The sequence below is a fragment of the Entelurus aequoreus genome, linkage group LG15, assembly GCF_033978785.1.
Source record: "Entelurus aequoreus isolate RoL-2023_Sb linkage group LG15, RoL_Eaeq_v1.1, whole genome shotgun sequence".
Classification (NCBI taxonomy): Eukaryota; Metazoa; Chordata; class Actinopteri; order Syngnathiformes; family Syngnathidae; genus Entelurus; species Entelurus aequoreus.
The window spans coordinates 25,550,486-25,574,066 of NC_084745.1; the positions used below are offsets into that span (position 1 = coordinate 25,550,486).

General features: G+C 40.3%; 1 protein-coding gene across 2 annotated transcripts; it reads left to right on the forward strand.

The window, feature by feature from the left end:
* The first annotated feature begins 1,565 nt into the window (after positions 1 to 1,565).
* LOC133629959 (palmitoyltransferase ZDHHC20-B-like) lies at positions 1,566 to 23,355 on the forward strand. 2 transcript variants are annotated; one of them, XM_062021115.1, is made up of 14 exons: positions 1,566 to 1,731; positions 8,454 to 8,480; positions 8,584 to 8,678; positions 8,752 to 8,872; positions 8,942 to 9,011; positions 9,105 to 9,137; positions 15,127 to 15,247; positions 15,560 to 15,595; positions 15,768 to 15,906; positions 19,197 to 19,323; positions 19,399 to 19,488; positions 19,551 to 19,663; positions 19,739 to 19,786; positions 21,288 to 23,355. In XM_062021115.1, the coding sequence occupies exons 1-13, from the start codon at positions 1,614 to 1,616 to the stop codon at positions 19,780 to 19,782; spliced, it is 1,134 nt and encodes a 377-aa protein (XP_061877099.1). In that variant the 5' UTR covers positions 1,566 to 1,613; the 3' UTR covers positions 19,783 to 19,786; positions 21,288 to 23,355. The 2 variants fall into 2 exon arrangements, with proteins under 2 accessions (XP_061877099.1, XP_061877100.1); XM_062021116.1 differs by lacking the exon at positions 15,560 to 15,595 and having other exon boundaries at positions 1,568 to 1,731; positions 21,288 to 23,341.
* Positions 23,356 to 23,581: the final 226 nt, after the last annotated feature.

Consider the following 23,581-nt stretch of genomic DNA (forward strand, 5'->3'; position numbering starts at 1 on the left):
ATGATCTTTTCCGCCGTCCTCACCACTCTCTGCAGAGACATCCAGTCTGAGGCATTGCAGGCTCCAGTCCAGACAGAGATGCTGTTGGTCAGCAGGCTCTCTATAGTGCCTCTGGAGAATGTGCTGGGAATGGGGGGAGGGAGCTGTGCTCTTTTCATCCGACGCAAAAAGTGCATGTGCTGCTGAGCTCTTTTTACAAGAGCTCCTGTGTGTAGGGACCAGGTCATATTGTCAGTTATCTGCACCCCCAGGAACTTGGTGCTGCTTACGATCTCCACTGCTGTGCCGTTGATGAAGAGTGGAGCGTGGCTGGACAGGTGCCTTCTGAAATCGACGATGATCTCCTTGGTTTTGTCGACGTTCAGGACCAGGTTTTTGGTTCTGCACCAGTCAACCAGATGTTTCACCTCCTTGTAGTCCACGTCATTGTTGTCACGGAAGAGGCCCACTACTCTTGTGTTGTCCGCATACTTCACTAATGTCTTAGTTAGAGATGTCCGATAATTATCGGCCGATAAATGCTTTAAAATGTAATATCGGAAATTATCGGTATCGGTTTCTTTATTATCGGTATCGTTTTTATTTGTTGTTTTTTTTGTTTTTATTAAATCAACATAAAAAAGACAAGATACACTTACAATTTGTACACCAACCCAAAAAACCTCCCTCCCCCATTTCACTCATTCACAAAAAAGGGTTGTTTCTTTCTCTTATTAATATAATGGTTCCTACATTATATATCAATATATATCAATACAGTCTGCAAGGGATACAGTCCGTAAGCACACATGATTGTGCGTGCTGCTGGTCCACTAATAGTACTAACCTTTAACAGTTAATTTTACTCATTTTCATTAATTACTAGTTTCTATGTAACTGTTTTTATATTGTTTTCCTTTTTTTTTATTCAAGAAAATATTTTTAATTTATTTCTCTTATTTTATTATTATTATTATTTTTAAAAGGACCTTATCTTCACCATACCTGGTTGTCCATCCATCCATCCATCCATTTTCTACCGCTTATTCCCTTCGGGTCGCGGGGGGCGCTGGAGCCTATCTCAGCTACAATTGGGCGGAAGGCGGGGTACACCCTGGACAAATCCAAATTAGGCATAATAATGTGTTAATACCACGACTGTATATATCGGTATCGGCTGATATTGGTATCGGTAATTAAGGGTTTGGTCAATATCGGAATATCGGATATCGTCAAAAAGCCATTATCGGACATCCCTAGTCTTAGTCAATATAAATTAGCTACATTAGTTAATTAACTTAGAGAGACTCAATCATTTCATAGAACATCTGCCACTGAAATATTGATGCTTTTATTTTTGTAATACTTTTTCAGAACTTTATTTCAACAGTATGATACAAAATAAACACCATTCCGAACGGCAACAATACGAAGATATAGAAAAAAATCTATATATTTTTTTCCAAAATGTGTACATACTTATATTTACATTTGACTTTCCAGACAAAAATCCAAGATAACTACTATTAAAAATGTGTTCTGATTATGATTTCCAGTATTTCCGCGTGGTGTTTCTGCGCCCTGTTGACGTCACGCAGCGACACGCCCTTTTCGCCCCTAACAAATGGAGAAAGATGGCGCCCACTCACGTCCTGAGATGCTGTCAACGGGGATTAGCATGGATACCTGTGATTTTTATCGCTCTGGTCATTTGCTGGTCCTATTATGCTTACGTGGTGGAGCTGTGTGTATGTAAGTGGGCATCTTGTCGCCACCTTGCATCTATTTTAAACCCTGTTTAGAGCCGCCTTTTCCATACCATTGTACGCGATACAGACAGCCGCCGTTCGTTCGCCAGTAGGAAGTATACAGACGGACCGCAGCCCAATAATAACACAACTTGCCCGCATTGTTCGGAGTATACTTATTATTACAATTATTTCATGTTGTACACCAGACAAACTTTTTCTTGTGCTGTGTTAATGCCTCAGCTTTAGTGTCGAGCTCGGTAGAAAAGTGGACATCCGTTTTGGCTTCATTTAGCTCCACGAGCTAGCATTTCAATTGTGTCAAATGTGTTGTTTTGTCAGCATTTATCATCCCTGAAAAGAACAAAACGTGATTAAAACAACGATTTGTTTAACTGCCGGCTCCAAAATTGGCAAAAACAATCAGAGAAACAGATCAAACTAAAGGATGTGCCTTATAAAAATACTGTTGAATGTGTACATTCATGCAATGCAGCAGTTCGTTGTGTAATGATGAACCTACCCTAGCATTCATCCATTCATTTTCCATCCAGCTTCTTTTCATGATGGTCACGGATGAGCTGGAGCCTATCCCAGCTGTTTTTGGGCCAGAGCAAGCTCGGACAAGTCCCCAATCAATGACAGCTAGGCACATACAAACAGCAACGAAAGGGGAACTGCAGTTTGTTTGGAATTTTGCCTGCTAATAACAATCCTGATTCACGACCGGAATACACACATTATTTTTTTCTGCATTCTAACGTGTAAATAAGTGTTAGCAAAAGTCAGCTAACAATGAAGCCAAATAGAATTGCTCTATTTCACGTATAAAGCATTCTAAAACACCCAAGAAACCCAAACATGTTATATACATGCTGTAAGTAAATTAAAGTAACATTTACCGCCCTGAGATCTGTAGGTTGTGAGTTCAAACCCCGGCCGAGTCATACCTAAGACTATAAAAATGGGACCCGTTACCTCCCTGTTTCGCACTCAGCATCCAGGGTTGGAATTGGGGGGTTAAATCACCATAAATTATTTTTTGGGCGTGGCCACTGCTGCTGCCCACTGCTCACCTCACCTCCCAGGGGGTGATCAAGGGTGATGGGTCAAATGCAGAGAATAATTTCGCCACACCTAATGTGTGTGTGTGACAATCGTTGGTACTTAAAAACTCTTAAAAAAATTTTTACGTAATTTTCTAATTTTAAGCATATGGTGGCCTATCAGTTTCACAAACTCATTACAATGTTCGGTTTTCCTTTCAACACCATCAACAACACTACTAATCATGACAGACTTCATGAGCGACAACAAAGACTACTTAGGAACAAATGATGATCCAGGAACTTATATTTTTGAGCCTGAATAAAAGGAGAATGAGTTACATGTTTTAGAACAGTGGTCCCCAACCAATGGGCCGTGGCCCGGTATCGGTCCGGGGACCAATTGGTACAGGGCCGCACAAGAAATAATAAAAATAAAAAAATTGTTTTTTATTTTTTTTTATTTTTTATTTTTATTAAATCAACATAAAAAACACAATATATACATTATATGTCAATATAGATCAATACAGTCTGCAGGGATACAGTCCGTAAGCACACATGATTGTATTTCTTTATGACAAAAAAAAACATAAACCCCTCCCCCCGCCGTCCGTGGGACAAATTTTCAAGCGTTGACCGGTCCGCAGCTACAAAAAGGTTGGGGACCACTGTTTTAGAAGCTAAGTGATAAGCAGATCCAGCTTTAGTGAAACACTAAGCATCATGCAGCACAATTGCCAAGTGCTAAACAAGAAATACAAACTACGGACATAATAAAAAAATCCCTTACTGTACAATATCTGCTCAGACTGCTTCCCACATCTTCCTGTTTAGATGAAGAATTAATCATAATGGGAAGTGCATTATATTTATATAGCGCTGTTTCTCTATTTAGAGACGTAAAGCGTTTTTCAATGTGAAACCCATTTTCTACATCTTTAAGCTACATTTAAATCAGTTTGGGTGGCACTGGGAGCTTGTGGGTAAAGTGTCTTGCCCAAGGACACAACGGCAGTGACTAGGATGACGGAAGCTGGAATCGAACCTGAAACCCTCAAGTTGCTGGCCCGACCGGTGTACCAAAACAAAAAAGCTGGCCGCAAACTTCATAGTTTTTGGCCACATCCTTCTACTATCCACGTGAGAGACATGATTTATAATCTAGAACCAGGGTCCCCAAACTTTTTGACTCGGGGGGCCGCATTGGGTTACAGTAAGAAAACAACAAAATATACATTTTTGGGTTATTTATTTACCAAATTTGCAAAATCGTCCACCAAAAATATTTTTCTTAGTGGAATATTTGATGTGAAGTAATCGGAACCTTGGATAGGTCAATAATTCATAATAACATTGATTTTGATTCAATATTATGTTTTGAAAAATGACCGTTTGAAAGAAAAAAAAACAGCTTTGTTTTATTAGTCAACATTGCAACTTTTTCTAAATTACATTTAACCTTTAAGCTTTTTTATTTCACTTTTGTTATGTTTTTGTTTATTTTAATAGTATTTTTAGAATGTGCCGTGGGCCTTTAAAACATTAGCTGTGGGCTGCAAATGGCCTCCGGGGCACACTTTTGACACCCCTGCTATAGATAATAAAAAATTAAATCTGATAAATCTATGGATAAAAAGCAGAGCCTGGCGACGCATGCGCGTTTATCATAACTCTCTCGCTCTATCTGTCTCTGTCCCTCCCTCACGAATGCTGCTGCGCGCACAATTTGTTTTGTTTTTAACCCCTTCTTATCCCTGAACGTACATTGTTAATACACGCAACCATAACTCAAAACGCCTGACATTTGAGGCATTTAAGAAACTCCGCCCTGACAGCTCTGCAAAAGAGGACATGCCCGGTGAAAAGAGGACGTATGGTCAGTCTATCGTAGCCCGTTAGCTGCTAGCAAGCCGTGTGTTGTGCTTCGGTATATATATATATATATATATAATATTCCATGCGCCATGATGTCACGTTATCGATGGGTAAAGGAATGTTCAGACAATATAAATTGCCTGAGGGGCTAGGAGATACTGAGAGTAACAAGTGGTAGAAAATGGATGAGAAAGGACAGATTTTAAAAAATTATTTAAAAAAAAAAAATATATATACCTGTATACATACATATTTATTTTATTTTTTTATCTTGGGACTTCCCACTGGCCAGATTTTGGACGCTGGTGCGCCGGATCCGGCCCGCGGGCTGTAGTTTGGGAACCCGTGATCTAGAATGAACTTCCACCAGCTCAGAGGCGATGCAGCAGCTCATCGACTCAGCCTGCCAATATAGCAGCATAAGCTAGATAGACCTGTGATCATTGCGCCGCTAAAAAGAGTTTGTCTGCGTTAGCGCTCATAATAACAATATTGCTAATACTTGGTTAATATTCAGTTTATGAGATGTAAATGGAGTATTGTTGGCCACCTCCTGCTGGCCAAATTTTATGAGTTAGAATGCATAAGAAAAAGAAAAAACGTGTTCTTGTCTTACATAACGATTGTGAATGAGAGGCCAAAATCGCCAAATAAAAAAAAAAAAGTGCAGTAGTTTTCCTTTAACACTCACATTCCTATCTATGGCCAATGCACAGTCTGCAATTAGTCTGACATGCAGGTTTTTTTTAACATGCGGAAGCCCGACTAGAACCCGGAGAAAACCCACTGCCACACATGTTCCAACACAGATTCCATTTCCTGCTCACCTCAGATTGTGTTGACTCAAGTGTATAGCAACTAAAATTAGGGTTGGACATTATGGCATGAAAAATAATGAACATTCTTTTTTTTGAGAAAACAAGCACACATGACAGAAATAATTCAGAACAAGGTTAGCTTTTTTCTTTGCCAAAAACTACTAAAATAACGTTATACTGTATATTGTAGTTTGGGGTTCCAAAGATAGAATAAAGCTTCAATTTATGTTCACTTGTTTCGATTAATTGTTTGTGTAACTAATAAAAAGTGAAAAAATCCAGACAGTATAGAGTGCCTGGAACTGAATACGCGCAACATAGTTTCCTCACAGCTGCTGCAATTGTGCGCACATGAGAACGGTGGTGTGTGGCGGCGAAGAGCGGACAGCTTTTATTTTATAAATATTGCAATTACTTTTTTGTTGATGTGCATTTCTAAGAAAAAAGAATGACGTTTATGGAAAGCAGAAACATCTTTATCTATTTTCTCTCAAATACGCTTTAGGGCTATTACTCCATTAACTAATCGATAGATTACTCTATTGCAAAAATAATAAATAGGCCAAGTTGTTAACATAGTGTCATCAATTTTAGATTTGTTCCCTTACTTTTCGATAGAGAAAATATGCACAAATGACAGTGATAATTCAAAACAAATTTTGCTTTTATTTTTATCAAAAGCTTACCAAAGTAACCCCAGTTTTCTTCATGGAAATAAAGTGCCAGTTGTTCTTTTGTTTTAAAAAGTTTGTGTCTATCTGTGTTGGCCCTGCATTGAGGTGGCGATTTGTGCAGCATGTACCCCGCCTTCCGCCCGAGTGCAGCTGGGATAGGCTCCAGCCACCTCTGCGACCCCGAGAGGGACAAGCGGTAGAAAATGGGTGGATGGATAGTTTGAAAAGAGGAAGTCTTCTTTACATTCACATTGAAAGCTGCACCATCATTTTTTTCTTTTTGCAGGAATTTTCTGGGAGTTTAAGGGGAAAAAAAGTACAACATTTTTTATTTCATAAATCGTCCACAACATAAAAACTTGAATTTCGATATATCGCACAGGCCTACAAAAAATCAATGAGTTTTGCCTTCTACAAAACAAAATAAGTGTCGTTTTCTTTATTTTTCTCTGGCTTCCTAGCTCAGTTTCTTTTTGTCTGTGCTTGAGAAGCAACTCATTTAATATATTTTGTTCAATATCTTCTCTCAAACCTTTCTTCTGCTGCTGTAATTTGAGTACAATGTGCTGACACGACAAGTTCATGTATAGGGCTAGCAGTTTTTTAGTCTTTAAAGCCTTGGATTGGGGGTTGTAAATTGTGACAGGAATTGGAGCCATGTGCAGTCATTTCACTGAGCCCTGTAAAGATGCTCTTGACTCTGCCAAAGTGACGCCAGCGCCATTCCTCCTTTTTCATACAAGTATATTAAAAAAAACATCAAAATAGAAAAAACTGAACTGTAAATCGATCCCAACTGGACTGTTAAAGTTGTCTTAGAAGACGTTTCGCTTACAGACGTTGAAATACAACAAAGTGAGGCCTCAGCTCACAGTGATGTCATGGTTGTACAATTTGTAATAAACTTATCTGTGTTGGCCCTGCGATGAAGTGGCGACTTGTCCAGGGTATACCCCGCCTTCCGCCCGATTGTAGCTGAGAGGCTTCAGCGCCCCCCGCGACCCCGAAGGGAATAAGCAGTAGAAAATGAATGGATGGATTAGAGAAGCATGACAAACTGTCCAACATTTGAAGACATGGAAACAAAGTATTTACATAAAAAGATACTCATAATCCAGCATAGATAAAAAAAGTTGCAGGCAAGGCATTTGCTTTAAAACAAAAAAGCACAACTTATTGCGTAATTTAAGTTTTAGTTTCTTCACAAGTTTTTGTGTGTGTGGTTTAAAAGTTAGGGAGTCATCAGTTAGTACACTACAGCATTAATATACATGTACCACCTTTATGACATTCCTTCCTAGACACTGCTGATATAGTCTTAGTCTTGTCAGCATGAAGAACTAGCTTTAATTTCGGTAGTGAAAGGTGGACCCTGTCAAAAACTTTATGCTGGGACTCAATAGTGTGTGCAAAAGATTATCCATAGCAGTAAAAAAAAGAATTGTCATCTGCATAGAAATGCATATTAGAGTCAGACACATTTGGACCCAAATCATTAATGCACAAAATGGATAAGAGGGGCCCCAAAACAGAGCCCTGTGGCACCCCCTTGTGGATAGATTCACATCCAAATTGCAATTTTATTAATTCTAATTCTAAATAGTTTGTAACCTGTTTTTGAAAAAGTTTTTCTTATAATTTATATACAAAAAAACATATTACGAGAATCGAGTTGAATCAAGAATCTTTTCTGAACCGAATGGTATCGTGTTGCCCCCAAAAATTCCCACTCTAGAGCAAACTTTCTTGTTTAATAGAATGACTTGGATGAATGAGAATATTGCCAGGGATGCTTATAAACAATTAAAAATGCACTTTTGCTAGCCCGCATTGTGTCATGTTGCCAATCTAAAGGTGTAACACAATTAATCTGGGTAAACTTCTTAACATGAGCGATCAAAAGCGGTAAAAGCAAGTCTGATGTCGTTTTTGTAGTTTTAAGGAACGGCATGGCTTGGATGGTAAAGCAGGTTCCAGGTTTCCAGGTTCCAAGTTCGATCCCAGCTTCCGCCATCCTTGTCATCTCCGTTGTGTTCTTGGGCAAAACACTTTCCTTGCTCCTGATGGGTGGTTAGGGCCTTGCATGGCAGCTCCTCCCATCAGTGTGTGAATGTGTGTGTAATGGGTGAATGTGGAAATAGTGTCAAAGTGCTTTTAGTACCTTGAAGGTAGAAAAGCACTATACAAGTATAACCCATTTACCATTTATTAATGTATCTTCTTTCGGCTCTCTAAAAATATGCCTGACAGATTGTTTACACAATGCTCCCTTTATTTTATTTGTCACATTTATTTTCCTGTCTTTTACAGTCACCATCCCCAGTATAGGAGAGAAGGGTAAGCTTGTGTGTTGCTTTTAAATGTGTTTTGCTGTGTTGCCGCAGCAAAATATGCTGACATTTGAGTTTTTCCTCTAATGCTGATATGAATGTTTTTCCAGTTGTATACCTCATCTTCTTCCACCTCTCTTTCGTCCTGTTTGTGTGGTCTTATTGGAAGACCATCTTCTCAAAGCCCGCCAACCCTTCCAAAGAGGTAATCCAGAGGGATTCTTCTGGGGTTTTCAGGCCAATTCCCTAAAGTCTACAAATTGCTGTTTGTTTTCAAGTTCTGCCTCCCCAAGAATGAAAAGGAGCGCTACGAGAAGGAGGAGCGGCCAGAATCCCAGCAAGAGATTCTGTGGCGAGCCGCCACTATCCTGCCACTTTATACCCGCACTGGAGCAGGAGGTGCGCAAACACCCCTAATGTTTCCTTTATTTTCCCACACCTCAGTACTTACCAGCTTTTGGGTTGCAGCAATCCGTTACTGTGACCGCTGTCAAGTTATCAAGCCGGATCGTTGTCATCACTGCTCGGCATGTGACATGTATGTTTTTATTTATCACTTCCATTTTCTCTTCCTTATCTGTCAAACTTTGTTGACGTGATATGTAATTGTGTTTAATCTGCTTTGTGATAGGTGCGTGCTGAAGATGGACCACCATTGTCCATGGTATGGAACCAATTCTCACATTTGTAAAAGCACAATATTTATACCACAAACACTCACCGGCTGCAGTCACAACATTAGGTACACCTGCATCAGACCTGTCTCAAAACATCAGCCGCTGTTTACTCAGAGATCCTACAAATAGCTTTCTGTGTGTAGTGTAGCTTACTACTTTGACAAGGGATGTCCTGATACAATATCTTCACTTCAGATACCGATGTTGAAGCCTTGCGTATTGGCCGATACCGATTATAATACAATATCAATTGAAATCATGGTACATGCTTTTATAATTCTCTAGTGTGCAATATTAGAAAAGGCTTGATCAAGTGAAATTACTCAAATAACAATGGTAGGTATGAAATCACTTACCTAATGACAGGTTTATGCTTTTGAAGTGAATTGTTAATTTGTGTTTTGGCCACACCTATAGGTCACAATAATTCATTAAATTGAGGACATGATGTCGTAAGTTGAATGATGCGGAGACGTTTGTTACTGGATACTTAAATACTCTTCTTCCTTGGAGACTTTGTATTTATAAGTAATATACAACTAATTATTTGATACTTGTTTATATTGACAAATGTGCTGTTTTAGAATGCAATATTGTTCAATTACGGACACTTATTACGTATGTCTAGCTTGTGTGCTGTTGTGTGTTTAGCTGTTGTTTAGCTGCAAGCTCCTGGTAGCCTATAGCCTACCATGTTTACATTTTTGTAAATGTCTTCACTAAAATACAAGAAACGATCAAGCTATGTGTTTATTGGAAGACATTTTGATGTTAACTGGCTGTCCAGCTTTGCACAAGTAAACACGCTGCAGGGCTGCTTGTATCACTATATATGCTTATATTAGAGATATAAGACTACCCCTCTTTCTCATGACCAATTATTGTAAAATGTGTTTTTACAAAGAAAAAAAACTATTGAAAACATTTTATTTTCGAGCTGCTACTGCATGGAACCTCAGCACCCCAAAACAACAGTAATGTGAAAACATATGATACATTTGTCTGATTGACAAACCACTGACATATTTATCTTCATTGTACTTTTAAGTAATGTATTGTAAATACTATATTTTTTACATGTCAGTATGTAATTTTATTTTTTTAAGGTGACTTTAATCATGTGTCTAGGGCAGGGGTCACCAACCTTTTTGAAACCAAGGGCTACTTCTTGGGTACTGATTAATGCGAAGGGCTACCAGTTAGATACACACTTAAATAAATTGCCAGAAGTAGCCAATTTGCTCTATTTACCTTTAACTCTGTTAATATTAATAATTAATTATATTTATCTTTGTGGAAACACTGATCATCTTAATGATTTCTCACAATAAATATATATAGAAACAGATAAATATAAATATGCAACACTTTATTTTTATATTTTCTCTAAGTGCACATTTTTCAAATTGAACATTTTCAAATGATCACTTCTAAGACAGTCTTGTGAAATCACAATATCCCATTTTAACTAGCTAGCCACTAACATTTTTTAACAAATCATGAATTACTTTGCACCATGTTTGTACAAATAATAACTCATGTAAAATACAAAAGTAAACTCTCAAATTTTTAAATCATGTCACACTTTGAACTGGACACCAAATCTGTTATCTGTTTCTTTGTCAGTTAGTGGGAAGCCTGGCATTGCATGCTGTTAACTAGTGTGTTGTACCCTGGTGTATAACTTGACACTGCAACTCTGAGTGAGTCTTGCAGATGTGCATCAGTGAGGCGTGTTCTGTGTTTGTTCTTGATGAAGTTCATGTCAGAAAAGGCTGATTCACAAAGATAAGATTTGTCCTCATTGTTTGCGGAACCTTCTTAATCTTTTGGACATATTTTCACAGCAATCTGGCCTTAAGCTTAATTATGATGAATGTAAAATGTTAAGGATCGGAAATCTAAAGGGAACGTCCTTTCGAATGGAATGCAAAGTGACTGTTTTGTGGACAGATGGACCAGTTAACATACTTGGTGTTGTTCTCCCAGAGAATCTGGAAGATCTAGGCTCAGTAAATTATGATAATCGACTAAGAAAGCTGGACAAAAGTAGGCAATTATGGAAAGGGAAATCCCTAACCTTGTATGGTAAAATGTCTATTGCCAACTTGTTAATTATTCCTCAATTTATTTATTAGTTTTTGTCATTACCAGCTCCATCACAAAACTTTTTTAAGATTTATGAGCGGAGGGTCTTCGATTTTGTCTGGAACGGCAAACCAGAAAAGATTAAAAGAAAGGTTTTGTACAAAGAGTATGAATATGGGGGCCTGAAACTTCTCAACCTTGAAGCTATGTGTCTGTCTTTAAAAGCATCAATTGTTCTAAAGATGTATTTAAACATTGAGTGGTACACAAATGTCCTGTTGGACAAAAAACATGTACTGTATCAAAAGAAATTGTATCCTTTTTTACAAGTGATCCCCTCCCAGAGAGTCTGCTGGGAAACATGGCGGGGTTCATAAAGGAAACAATCCACTCATAGTGGTGTTTTCAATTTTATGTGCCAGAAAAAAGAGACGATATTTTGCAGCAGTTAATATGGATGAACTCTAATATTGTAATAGATGGAAAGCCTTTCTTTTGGAAAAATATGTTTGAAAGAGGAATCATTTTTGTCAATGATATTATCAATGAGAATGGTAAAATTATGAAGTATGATGAATTTAGAGCTATGTATGGTGATGCTTGCTCAAGCTTTTCATTTTATCAACTAACTGGAGTAATTGGGAAAAAATGGAAACAAATAATTAATTATGGAACTACTAAATTATTAGTTTGTAAACCTCTAATAAGAAATTCTAGTTGGCAAAAAGGAACTAAAATAAATAGAAAAATATATAATTTTTATTTAATAAAGAAATCTTTGAAGGCTGCCTCATACAACACAAATGGAAAATGGGAGGACTTTTTTGACTGCCCGTTGCCATGGGATGCCATATTCAAACTAATCTATATATATATATTTTTTAATTTTTTAATTTTTATTTTTTTTAATTTTTATTTATTTATTTATTTTTTTAGAACAGGCCCGCGGGCAACTCATCTGGTCCTTACGGGCGACCTGGTGCCCGCGGGCACCACGTTGGTGACCCCTGGTCTAGGGCAAAGTGTGGCCTGTGGGCCACTTACGGGTCGCGGCAAATTTTTTTAACGACTAGCCGCACATTCTAAATATACTATTACCAAGAAACACATAAAAAGCCGAAGTACAAACGAGTACAAGTTGAAATGTTGACGCTAGAAACTATGAATGCACAATTTTTTTTCAAGCCGATACCCATAATTGTTTAACTTTGTATATATATTTTTTTTTCTAAATGTTGTTATAACTAGTTTTTGCACACATTTCTCTGCAGCTGACTCTGGGGCAGCTCCTTTGGCAGCAGGCATCTATGTAAACACTGTGGTATTGATGCTGGCTTTTCATGTAGCCTATAGATTTGATGTGTTGAAGCGCAATGTTCTTTCCTTTGTTTGCAGAATATTTGGCACAAATTGCAAGCAAAATGAAAACTGTTGTTTTGCTAACTCTGCCATATTGACAGAAATGTTTATTCATATGCATTGTCCCTGTAACAAATAAACTACAAACATGTAAATCTTAAATATCAGTTGAATAACAACTGGTAAATTGGAGTAAAAAAAGGATCATATCTCTTAGCTGCTGGACAATTTGCTAACTTTCTCAACCTTTGAGACACTTTTCCAGCAGGTCTTTGTCAGGGCTGTATGTCTCCACCTTACTGTTGTGATGGGAAGAAAAGCTGATTCGCTTTACGATAATTTTTTTGGCATCATTTGCTGGTTTACATGTATAATTCCCGGACCCAAAACAGAAGGTGACAGGGTTCATAATCACAGTCTTATATTTGGGTAGGTACAGAGAAGGACTGTAATATATCTGTAGCGTTTGGATGCATAATTTTTCAGGTTGATCTCCTCCAAAAGTGTGCGATTAGACCAGAACGAATCGCTCGATTTGTTGCTAGTCACTTTGTTGAAAAGTATGGTTTGAAGACTTGCTAATTTGGCAATACTAATCCCACATTGTCTTACTGTCTGATAGACCAGGTGCTTATGAGGTGTGTTAAGAAGCAGAGTTATGATGCTATCTACTGTACCAATTTCTAAAAACAAGCTACATTCACATACAAAACCATTATAAAGTGTTTAGAAGGTAGGGCAGTGGTTCTCAAACTTTTTTCACCAAGTACCACCAAGGGAAAACTTGGCTCCCTAAGTACCACCATAATGACCAACATTTAAATACAGTAACATAGTAGGCTTAAGTGTTCATTAACAACAAGGCAGATGTTTTATTTACGAGTATATTTAATATTTTTGGCCACTGTAACATTACACACAGTTTGAACAGTAATACTGTATAGGAATATAGGAAAATAAAACACTGTACTTTAATCAAGTGATTCTCACTAGATGGAGTACCACTTCCACAGTTTGAGAATCCCTGAGCTAGGGCGTAACAGGTAGAATCCAATCTTTTTTAGCGGTCCAAATGTATGTTTTGTTTGTGGGCGGCCACAGATAAATGAATGTTTGGCAAACACATGTGGATTTTGAGTATTAACCTTTTTACCTGTATGATCAGTGTCAGACCTTGGTCCGCAGTAAGTCGGACCCGTTTCCAGTGAGGGTTGGACTCCGCCGAGGCTGCCCTTTGTCACAGATTCTGTTCATAACTTTTATGGACAGAATTTCTATGCCCAGTCAGGGCGTTGAGGGGTTTCGGTTTGGTGGCTGCAGGATTAGGTCTCTGCTTAGTGCTTTTTGCAGATGATGTGGTCCTGATGGCTTCATCTGGCCAGGATCTTCAGCTCTCACTGGATCGGTTCGCAGCCGAGTGTGAAGCAACTGGGATGAGAATCAGCACCTCCAAGTCCGAGTCCATGGTTCTCGCCCGGAAAAAGGTGGAGTGCCTTCTCTGGGTTGGGGAAGAGATCTTGCCCCAAGTGGAGGAGTTCAAGTACCTCAGAGTCTTGTTCACGAGGGAAGAGTGGATCGTGAAATCGACAGGCGGATCGGTGCGGAGTCTTCAGTAATGTGGACGCTGTATCGATCCATTGTGGTGAAGAAGGAGCTGAGCCGGAAGGCAAAGCTCTCTCTATTTACCGGTCGATCTAAGTTCCCATCCTCACCTATGGTCATGAGCTTGTGGTTATGACTGAAAGGACAAGATCACGGGTACAATTGGCCGAAATGAGTTTCCTCCGCCAGGTGGCGGGGCTCTCCCTTAAAGATAGGGTGAGAAGCTCTGTCATCCGGAAGGAGCTCAAAGTAAAGCCGCTGCTCCTTCACATCGAGAGGAGCCAGATGAGGTGGTTCGGGCATCTGGTCAGGATGCCACCCGAACGCCTCCCTAGGGAGGTGTTTAGGGCACGTCCGACCGATAGGAGGCCACGGGGAAGACCCAGGACACGTTGGGAAGACTATGTCTCCCGGCTGGCCTGGCAACGCCTCAGGATCCCCTGGGAGGAGCTGGACAAAGTGGCTGGGGAGAGGGAAGTATGGGCTTCCCTGCTTAGGCTGCTACCACCGTGACACGACCTCGGATAAGCGGAAAAAAATGGATGGATGGATGGATGGGCTTCACTCTGAGATTACCCAACGGACAAATTCTGACTATCTTTTGAAGATTTACATTTGTTGCAGTGGTGGAAAAACTTAATTTTTGATCACAGCTCTTGCATTACATCTCATATTTGATTATTTGAAAAGTCAATTGAGTGGATGTGTGTCTGCTTCTGACGCCTGTTAGTGCGAATACATGTTCTAGTATTTGGGCTTTCAGTTAATGCATTGCTGAAGTCTGATAAGTAAGATAGTCTTTTCACTGAATTAGTTTACTTACTTAGTTGTTTCTCCCTGCAGAATGTCCACATGGTTAATAAGGGGGATTTAAGCTGGTGTTGCTGAGGTCCTGTTTGACTTAGTAGGTGTGTTGGTCTTCTCCAGGGTGAACAACTGTGTGGGATTCTCCAACTACAAGTTCTTCATCCTCTTCCTGGCCTACTCGCTGCTCTACTGCTTGTTCATCGCAGCCACTGTGCTGCAATATTTCATTAAGTTCTGGACCGTGAGTAATAAATGAATCGGGCCAGATCTGGACCGCTTTGATCTCCATGACGACTCCTGAAGAGTCAGCTGTGCTTGGCACTGAGCCGCCTCTCGGTTACCTCTGTCTCCCTTCACGCCTCACACTCTACCTCTGCTTCCTGTGTGTTACATCCACGTTTTTATCCACGCTTTTACCTCCAGCTCATCCATCACGGCAATCATCTTTTTTTTCTCTCAAAGCACCCACTTTGGTTTCCCCGCTCGTTTATGGCGCACCCCCTCCTTTCCCGCCTGGTGTTGCTAACAAGTCTTGTTTCTGTTTGTACTAAAGCTATGTCGGAGGAAAGCGGCTGAAAACTGTCCGAAGGTAACCCGGCCATCCTCTCGAGCCTTTTGGCTATGCAGCGCCTCATAGGTGTCAACGTGACGTGCATGCAGTGCTCAGTCTTTTTCCTCCCGTTTCCATTCCACCCGTCATAAATGTCCCAAGTGTAGATGTGTGATTGATGTCTCTCTTGCTGTCCTTCTTGTCCCCCTAGAATGAGCTGCGAGACTCTCAAAGTACTGCCAAATTCCATGTCTTGTTTCTCTTTTTTGTGGCGGCCATGTTCTGCATCAGTATCCTTTCCCTCTTCAGCTACCACCTGTGGCTCGTCGGGAAGAACAGGTCAACCATAGGTAACACCTTTTTTCTCTAAAATGTACACTGTGAATTATTTAATTGTAAATTTACTGCAAATGACTGTCTAATAATTGCATTATTTTCACAGTAACATTTACAGTAATTTACTGGAAAAAAAGCATTTACAGCAATTTACTGTAACTGCAAAATTTAGGATTTTACAATTATTTACAACTAAATGCTGTAACTTCACGGTTGTAGTTTTATAGTTTTTTACATTAAAATTACAACTTTATGCTGAAACTTTAACATTTTAATTCTATTGTTAATTACTCTCTTTTTAACACTGCCACCTACTGTACAAGAGTGTGCCACGTAGTCTACGGGAACCCCTTTAAGAGACAAGTCACTTAGAATTTACAGAAATTTGTTGTGATGTTACAGAGGACTATGATTACAGTATTTTACATGTGATACAACAGTTCATAGCTGTGAAATGTAAGGATGTCGTAATTTTAATTTGTAATTTCTTGTAACGGTAGTACATTTTCATTACAGTATTTTACTGTTAATAAATACAGTGAAATCCTGGTAAAGTTTTTACAGTGTACCGGTTATTATTCATGACAGTAGTGACCTGAATATAAGAAATGTTGTCTTCTACTTAGGGTCTTGAGATTTTACATGCAGCCAATAGATATTGGCAAATGACTCTTCCGAAGCGAATCAGAGCTTTGCTTCCTGTGATTCACATACCAGCGACCAGTGTTTGTCTTATATTTGGGTCACTACTGCATTCTGTGTTTACTAAACAACTTACATACAGTCGAATCTCGATTAATTAGTTCGGAAACAGAAAAGTTTGTATATTGAAGCAAATTTCTTCAAAAGGAAAAATTTAAACAGAAATAATGGGTTCTAACTTCGACAAAAGTCCATATTTTAGTAAAACTTTGTACACTCTGAACACTATTTAAAAACCTATACAGTACTGTGTATTAAACAAACATAACTCTGGGTTGGTGGATCAACTTTCTATTTATCCATCCATCCATCCATCCATCCATCCATCTTCCGCTTATCCGAGGTCGGGTCGCGAGGGCAGCAGCCTAAGCAGGGAAACCCAGACTTCCCTCTCCCCAGCCACTTCGTCCAGCTCTTCCCGGGGGATCCCGAGGCGTTCCCAGGCCAGCCGGGAGACATAGTCTTCCCAACGTGTCCTGGGTCTTCCCCGTGGCCTCCTACCGGTCGGACGTGCCCTAAACACCTCCCTAGGGAGGCGTTCGGGTGGCATCCTGACCAGATGCCCGAACCACCTCATCTGGCTCCTCTCGATGTGAAGGAGCAGCGGCTTTACTTTGAGCTCCCCCCGGATTGCAGAGCTTCTCACCCTATCTCTAAGGGAGAGCCCCGCCACCCGGCGGAGGAAACTCATTTCGGCCGCTTGTACCCGTGATCTTGTCCTTTCGGTCATAACCCAAAGCTCATGACCATAGGTGAGGATCGGAACGTAGATCGACCGGTAAATTGAGAGCTTTGCCTTCCGGCTCAGCTCCTTCTTCACCACAACGGATCGATACAGCGTCCGCATTACTGAAGACGCCGCACCGATCCGCCTGTCGATCTCACGATCCACTCTTCCCTCACTCGTGAACAAGACTCAGAGGTACTTGAACTCCTCCACTTGGGGCAGGGTCTCCTCCGCAACCCGGAGATGGCACTCCACCCTTTTCCGGGCGAGAACCATGGACTCGGACTTGGAGGTGCTGATTCTCATCCCAGTCGCTTCACACTCAGCTGCGAACCGATCCAGTGAGAGCTGAAGATCCTGGCCAGATGAAGCCATCAGGACCACATCATCTGCAAAAAGCAGAGACCTAATCCTGCAGCCACCAAACCAGATCCCCTCAACGCCTTGACTGCGCCTAGAAATTCTGTCCATAAAAGTTATGAACAGAATCGGTGACAAAGGGCAGCCTTGGCGGAGTCCAACCCTCACTGGAAACGTGTCCGACTTACTGCCGGAAATGCGGACCAAACTCTGGCACTGATCATACAGGGAGCGGACCGCCACAATCAGACAGTCCGATACCCCATACTCTCTGAGCACTCCCCACAGGACTTCCCGAGGGACACGGTCGAATGCCTTCTCCAAGTCCACAAAACACATGTAGACTGGTTGGGCAAACTCCCATGCACCCTCAAGGACCCTGCCGAGAGTATAGAGCTGGTCCACAGTTCCACGACCAGGACGAAAACCACACTGTTTCTCCTGAATCCGAGGTTCGACTATCCGGCGTAGCCTCCTCTCCAGCACACCTGAATAGACCTTACCGGGAAGGCTGAGGAGTGTGATCCCACGATAGTTAGAACACACCCTCCGGTTCCCCTTCTTAAAGAGAGGAACCACCACCCCGGTCTGCCAATCCAGGGATACCGCCCCCGATGTCCACGCGATGCTGCAGAGTCTTGTCAACCAAGACAGCCCCACAGCATCCAGAGCCTTAAGGAACTCCGGGCGGATCTCATCCACCCCCGGGGCCTTGCCACCGAGGAGCTTTTTAACTACCTCAGCAACCTCAGCCCCAGAAATAGGAGAGCCCACCACAGATTCCCCAGGCACTGCTTCCTCATAGGAAGACGTGTTGGTGGGATTGAGGACTTTCTATTTATTATATATAATATATATATATATATATATATATATATATATATATATATATATATATATATATTTAAAAAGAACAACAAAAACTGACTGAACTTTCATCCTCATTTTCAGCTGCCCTGCCAACACGCACAAACACTGTCACTAGACCTGTGTTAGTCAGTTTGAAATCACAAAACTCCTTAACTTTATCAGCCAGGTCACTAAACCGATTAGGAATAATACATTTTAAAAATCCACTTTACCTTGACTAATAATCTTCTTGGCATGCAGCTGAAGGGACTAGGAGGGAAAGGCAGTGTTGACAAAGCTGGGGATACTTCCTGAATGTTTCAAACCACACATTGCTTCTTATTAATTGCTATCTTTGGAATCATATTGAGCTAGCAAAACTTTAAAAATGTTGTGGAAAAGGCTAAAAAAATAATTTAGAAAGCACACAAAGTAGTGCAGCAGCTTGCCCACAGTGGCTGTGCTGCAAGGCACACAATGGGTGGATGAAATGTCCGTATACTGAGACAAAGTTTGTACACCAAAGCATATTTTTATGAGGTCTGTAGTTCGTACATGAAAAAGTTCCTGCAATGAGGTTCCGCTATGTTCTGCTGAGTGAAAATGGGGATGTAAAATATTCATCAAGGCAAATACCTGCTTATCTTTTTTTGTGTGTGTATCCAGAGGCATTCAGAGCACCCGTCTTCAGAACAGGCTCTGATAAAAATGGCTTCTCTCTGGGCTTCCGAAAGAATATCGCTCAAGTGTTTGGAGACCAGAAGAAGTACTGGCCATTGCCCGTCTTCACCAGGTAAAACAAGTAGCACTGAGTTGTTCACTCGGTTTCTATTGTTGCCATGCATATAAAAACTTTAATTTACAACAGTCAAGGAGATGGTCTGACGTTCCCCACTCGACTTGTCAATGCTGATGTGGAGCAGCCAACAGTCACCTTGCACCCAGAGCCTAATAAAAGGTGATCAATCTGAGCAATGCTTTAACCGTTAGCAAAGGTTAATTTAGTTTTGTATTTTTTAGTGCTGTCGAAGTGATTGTGAGCCCACTCAGCGAGTCACAGAACCGCCTCCTGTGTAACGAGCAGCACGCCGACAGCGAGGGAAACCAGGTCGCGAACAGTGCCCTCAAGTCAGGTGAGCTCCTTTTGAAATATTTATTTTTGCTTGAATTGCAATTCACTCGGTGGGTGTTCTTGTTTACTTTCATAGCCGCAAGTGAATGCCACGTCGTCTCCATGGAGAGCGAATCATAACAAGGTGATTTGTTTGTGTTGTATCGGTCATACGTCCCCAATTATACTATATTTTAATTGTTGTGGCCACCAAATCATCTTTTCCCTCCACTTTGGAGAGAGGAGGTGCTTAATGGGGTGATTTTTAAGTTTTGTGTTATGACTTTACCAAAACCCTCATTCGGCCTTCTAAACCCCATGTATAAATCCACAATTTTATGAAGAACAGCTTTGTAAAAAAAATTTTAAAGCAGGCTTTGCTGCATATTCTAAAATAAAGCATCTAGCTCTGCCAACTATCCGGCCATCAGTGAAAGATGTGTTTTTTAAAGATGATTTTGTTTGTCTTCCACAACTAGGCTATAATAGCATGATCCATCCAACCATCCATTTTCTACTGCTTGTCCCTTTCGGGGTCACGGGGGGAGCTGGAGCCTATCTCAGCTGCATTCGGGCAGTAGGCGGGGTACACCCTGGACAAGTCGCCACCTCATCGCAGAGCCAACACAGATAGACAGACAACATTCACACACTAGGGCCAATTTAGGTTGCCAATGATGTTGCTGTTAAAATATGACTTTGATGTTAGCACTGTAGCTAACAAAGCTATGCTAGTGTTGCTCAAGGCTTGTGTCCCCGCCCAACCCATTACAATGGGGCAAGTCCATAGTTACAGTGCACAATAGCACTTTTTAGACCACACATTGTGGACAAACACATTACATTAGCATTACAGCTTGAGACACACAAAGCAGTCTGTTCTTATTAAAACACTTAAAATACATTATCCTCTGACTTTTAAAATTTAAAATTGTTGCAATAATATGTGTGAGTCTGACCTTTTTAAAGCAACAGTAGTACCTCATTTTAAGAGCTTAATTGGTTATGTGATAGAGCTCTTAACTCAAATTACTTGTGTTTTAAATCAGGGTCTCCAATTGAAATTTAATACATTTAATTGTGGCTTGAGCCCCCCAAAACAGCATAATTTGAACATAAAATAATAAAAAAATAAAAAATAAATATTGTATGAAAAACAATGCAATGGAACTAAAATTATTTTATAAACTAATGTAATAATGTACAGTATTTACCTTAGAGTGCTAAGGTATCTCCTTCCAGCTGCTTCTCCGACAAACACACTATCAACAGCTTTTTCATGTTTTCATGGATAAATGTCGATCGTTTAGATATTATTTTTAACATTATTGGCTTGCATTATTCATTCTGCTTCAGTATGGTGCAGACTAGCAGTGATATGCTTGGTCAAGTTTTTGATTAGTGCTTTTCTGATTCAACGAGTATCGTACACTTCTTTTAAGCACTGTCCATCACACTCACTTTCTTCCTTCCCAATGTTGAAAAAAACGGAGTCAAGTCGATCTCTAGCTATAAGCTAATGCTAGCAAGTAAGACCAGATATTTTGGTCGGCTCTTACGGGTTTCACTATGACATTATAACATTTAAGTTGAGGTACCAACTTTATATAACATATCTATTGATTTAACTTTTGTTTCTACCACAGGAGTGACTCCTGATTCATCCAGTCTGATGCCTTAAGCTGTGCGATACTTTGACTCATCACCATGGTGACAAGACAGCCCCTCTGTGCAACCTCAGAGTAACTATGGAAATGCATTCCTATCACCCGTCAGGACGCAGAGCCATGAATATGGCGTTGGTGTTTTTCCTGCATGCAGTGACAACAGTTGCCCACCCAGGGCAAATAACACAAGCCTGTCCCCCCCCACCCCTCTCTCTCTCTCATTCTCACACGCACACGCACACACACACACACACACACACACACACACACACACACACACACACAAACGTTTAATTGCAACACATATCTATAACATTTGTGAATGATGCAGGAAATATTTGAATTTTTTTTTTGTGTTTTTAACAAGTATTTTTGGTGCCAAAAGCTACCGGTACTTGAATCGGCATTATGAATGCTGTGAAAAGTGGGTGAGAATCTGGAACAGTACTTTTTTGCTTTGTCGTTTTCTGTGAAGAAGGAACAATTTTTTTATTTTATTTTTTGAAGGTTTTTTTTTTTTAAAATACAAAGATGGTAACATTTCCAAGCACAGATGTCCGCGGACTGAAGAAACGCAGAACAGGGAATATATACTTGAGTCTGTTTTTGGATGTCAGGAGCACAAGAAGGGCATTTGCACTGCAAGGATTGTCAATGTCCATCAAACATCGGGTTGCTTTTTAGCGGGTCGGCAAAGCAACACACTGTTGATGGAGCTTTGATGTGTTTATGTGTGTGTTTGCAATGCGTAGCCTTTTCTTTCTAGTTCTATGTCACTCAAGTGGAATTTGTTCAGTTCAGCCCACAAATTAACATGTTTTGCCAAAATAAGGGCTGACCCGTCAGGAGCTCGGACTTCTGGACCTCAAGTGTTTACAGCATCTTAGCTTTACTTAACCTCTTTGGGCCAAACCGCATTAGATGTCACGTCATGGCGCTTTACTTTCAAACTGGACCTCTTGCCTGTTTCATTGTCTGGCAGTACCGCCTTTAACTGGCAGGTGGCGACAGGGCTTCATTTTGCCTGCATACACTACATGTAGCCTCAAAAGATGTTATGATGCTTGTCAATGAAAGGAGCCTTAGCCTGTGTGTTCCAGTCAGTCAAAAATGATCTTGTTTATATTATACGTATTAGATCAGATAATTTTATTATAATATGACCAACTAATTTCCCCAAGGGATACCATACCATATATGCAACTTTTTTCTTGTCATTGTTCAGACTTGCGGTGTGTTACATATTTTATCTGATCACATCCGCATTCTGGTTGCTGGATGAGCCTCCTACGTTTTACATCCCTCACTGTACGAGTTTACAGCCATTTCTATTGTATAGCTTTGTACATTGTTTTCTGTCTACATGAGAGATAATTGTTAATTGGATAAGATATGAGCTAATGCCACAAATTACTTACAAAAAAATTGACGTTGCACTTTAACTGATCTGCCAATGACATTTTTTCCCAGACATTCAAAGCTATATCCCTTATTTTCTAAAAAAAACAAAAAAAACCTCCTCTCTCTCGACTTTGAAATCAGAGCGTGCGTGTGTTTTTGCAATGCGTGTAAATGTGTCGTTTTGTAAAATTATTGTCTTGTTAAGCAGCATATTTTTTACAGAAGTGTGTACGGCGGGGTCAGAATAAAGCTCCAAAGCATGGGGAAAAAAGTGATTTTAAACATTTCTTGGTGGGAGCCTGATGGTGACAATAGAGGTGCGTCGTGTTTGAAAGCATCTTTTATTCTGGTGTATCCCAACTTGTTAATAAACGAAGCCATAAAAACACAAATATGCATGTCGATGTACCGCACTCAGCATTTTCCATGTCGTCAGGCGTTCTCAGGATTTCCTACCATTTATAGAAAAAAACCCAGAGGAAAAATGTCCCCTATTTGTCTTATTTTTATATCTCCACTGCCATGCCTGCCATATTTAAACAGTATTAATTGTACAGGCAGTGTACATTCTCATAGTTTGAAATGTGATTGGGAGTGCATGAGAAAGTGGAAGGGAAAACACAGCTACAGTATGTGCCTACATGGTCATGTAATACTACGTACTCTACAGTGTGTGTATAGCAGCAGAACCAATGTTGCAATAGTGTTAAGAAGCTTTAATAGCACTGAGTTCATTGTAAACAGCAGGTGTAACAAGTTTCACACCAGCAGACGAAAAACCTTGCCAACATTTTCAAACTCATTCAGAGGTGAGAAAAACTGCTTTATGCTGAACATTTATGAAACTTTAAATGCAACTACATGCGTGTGGG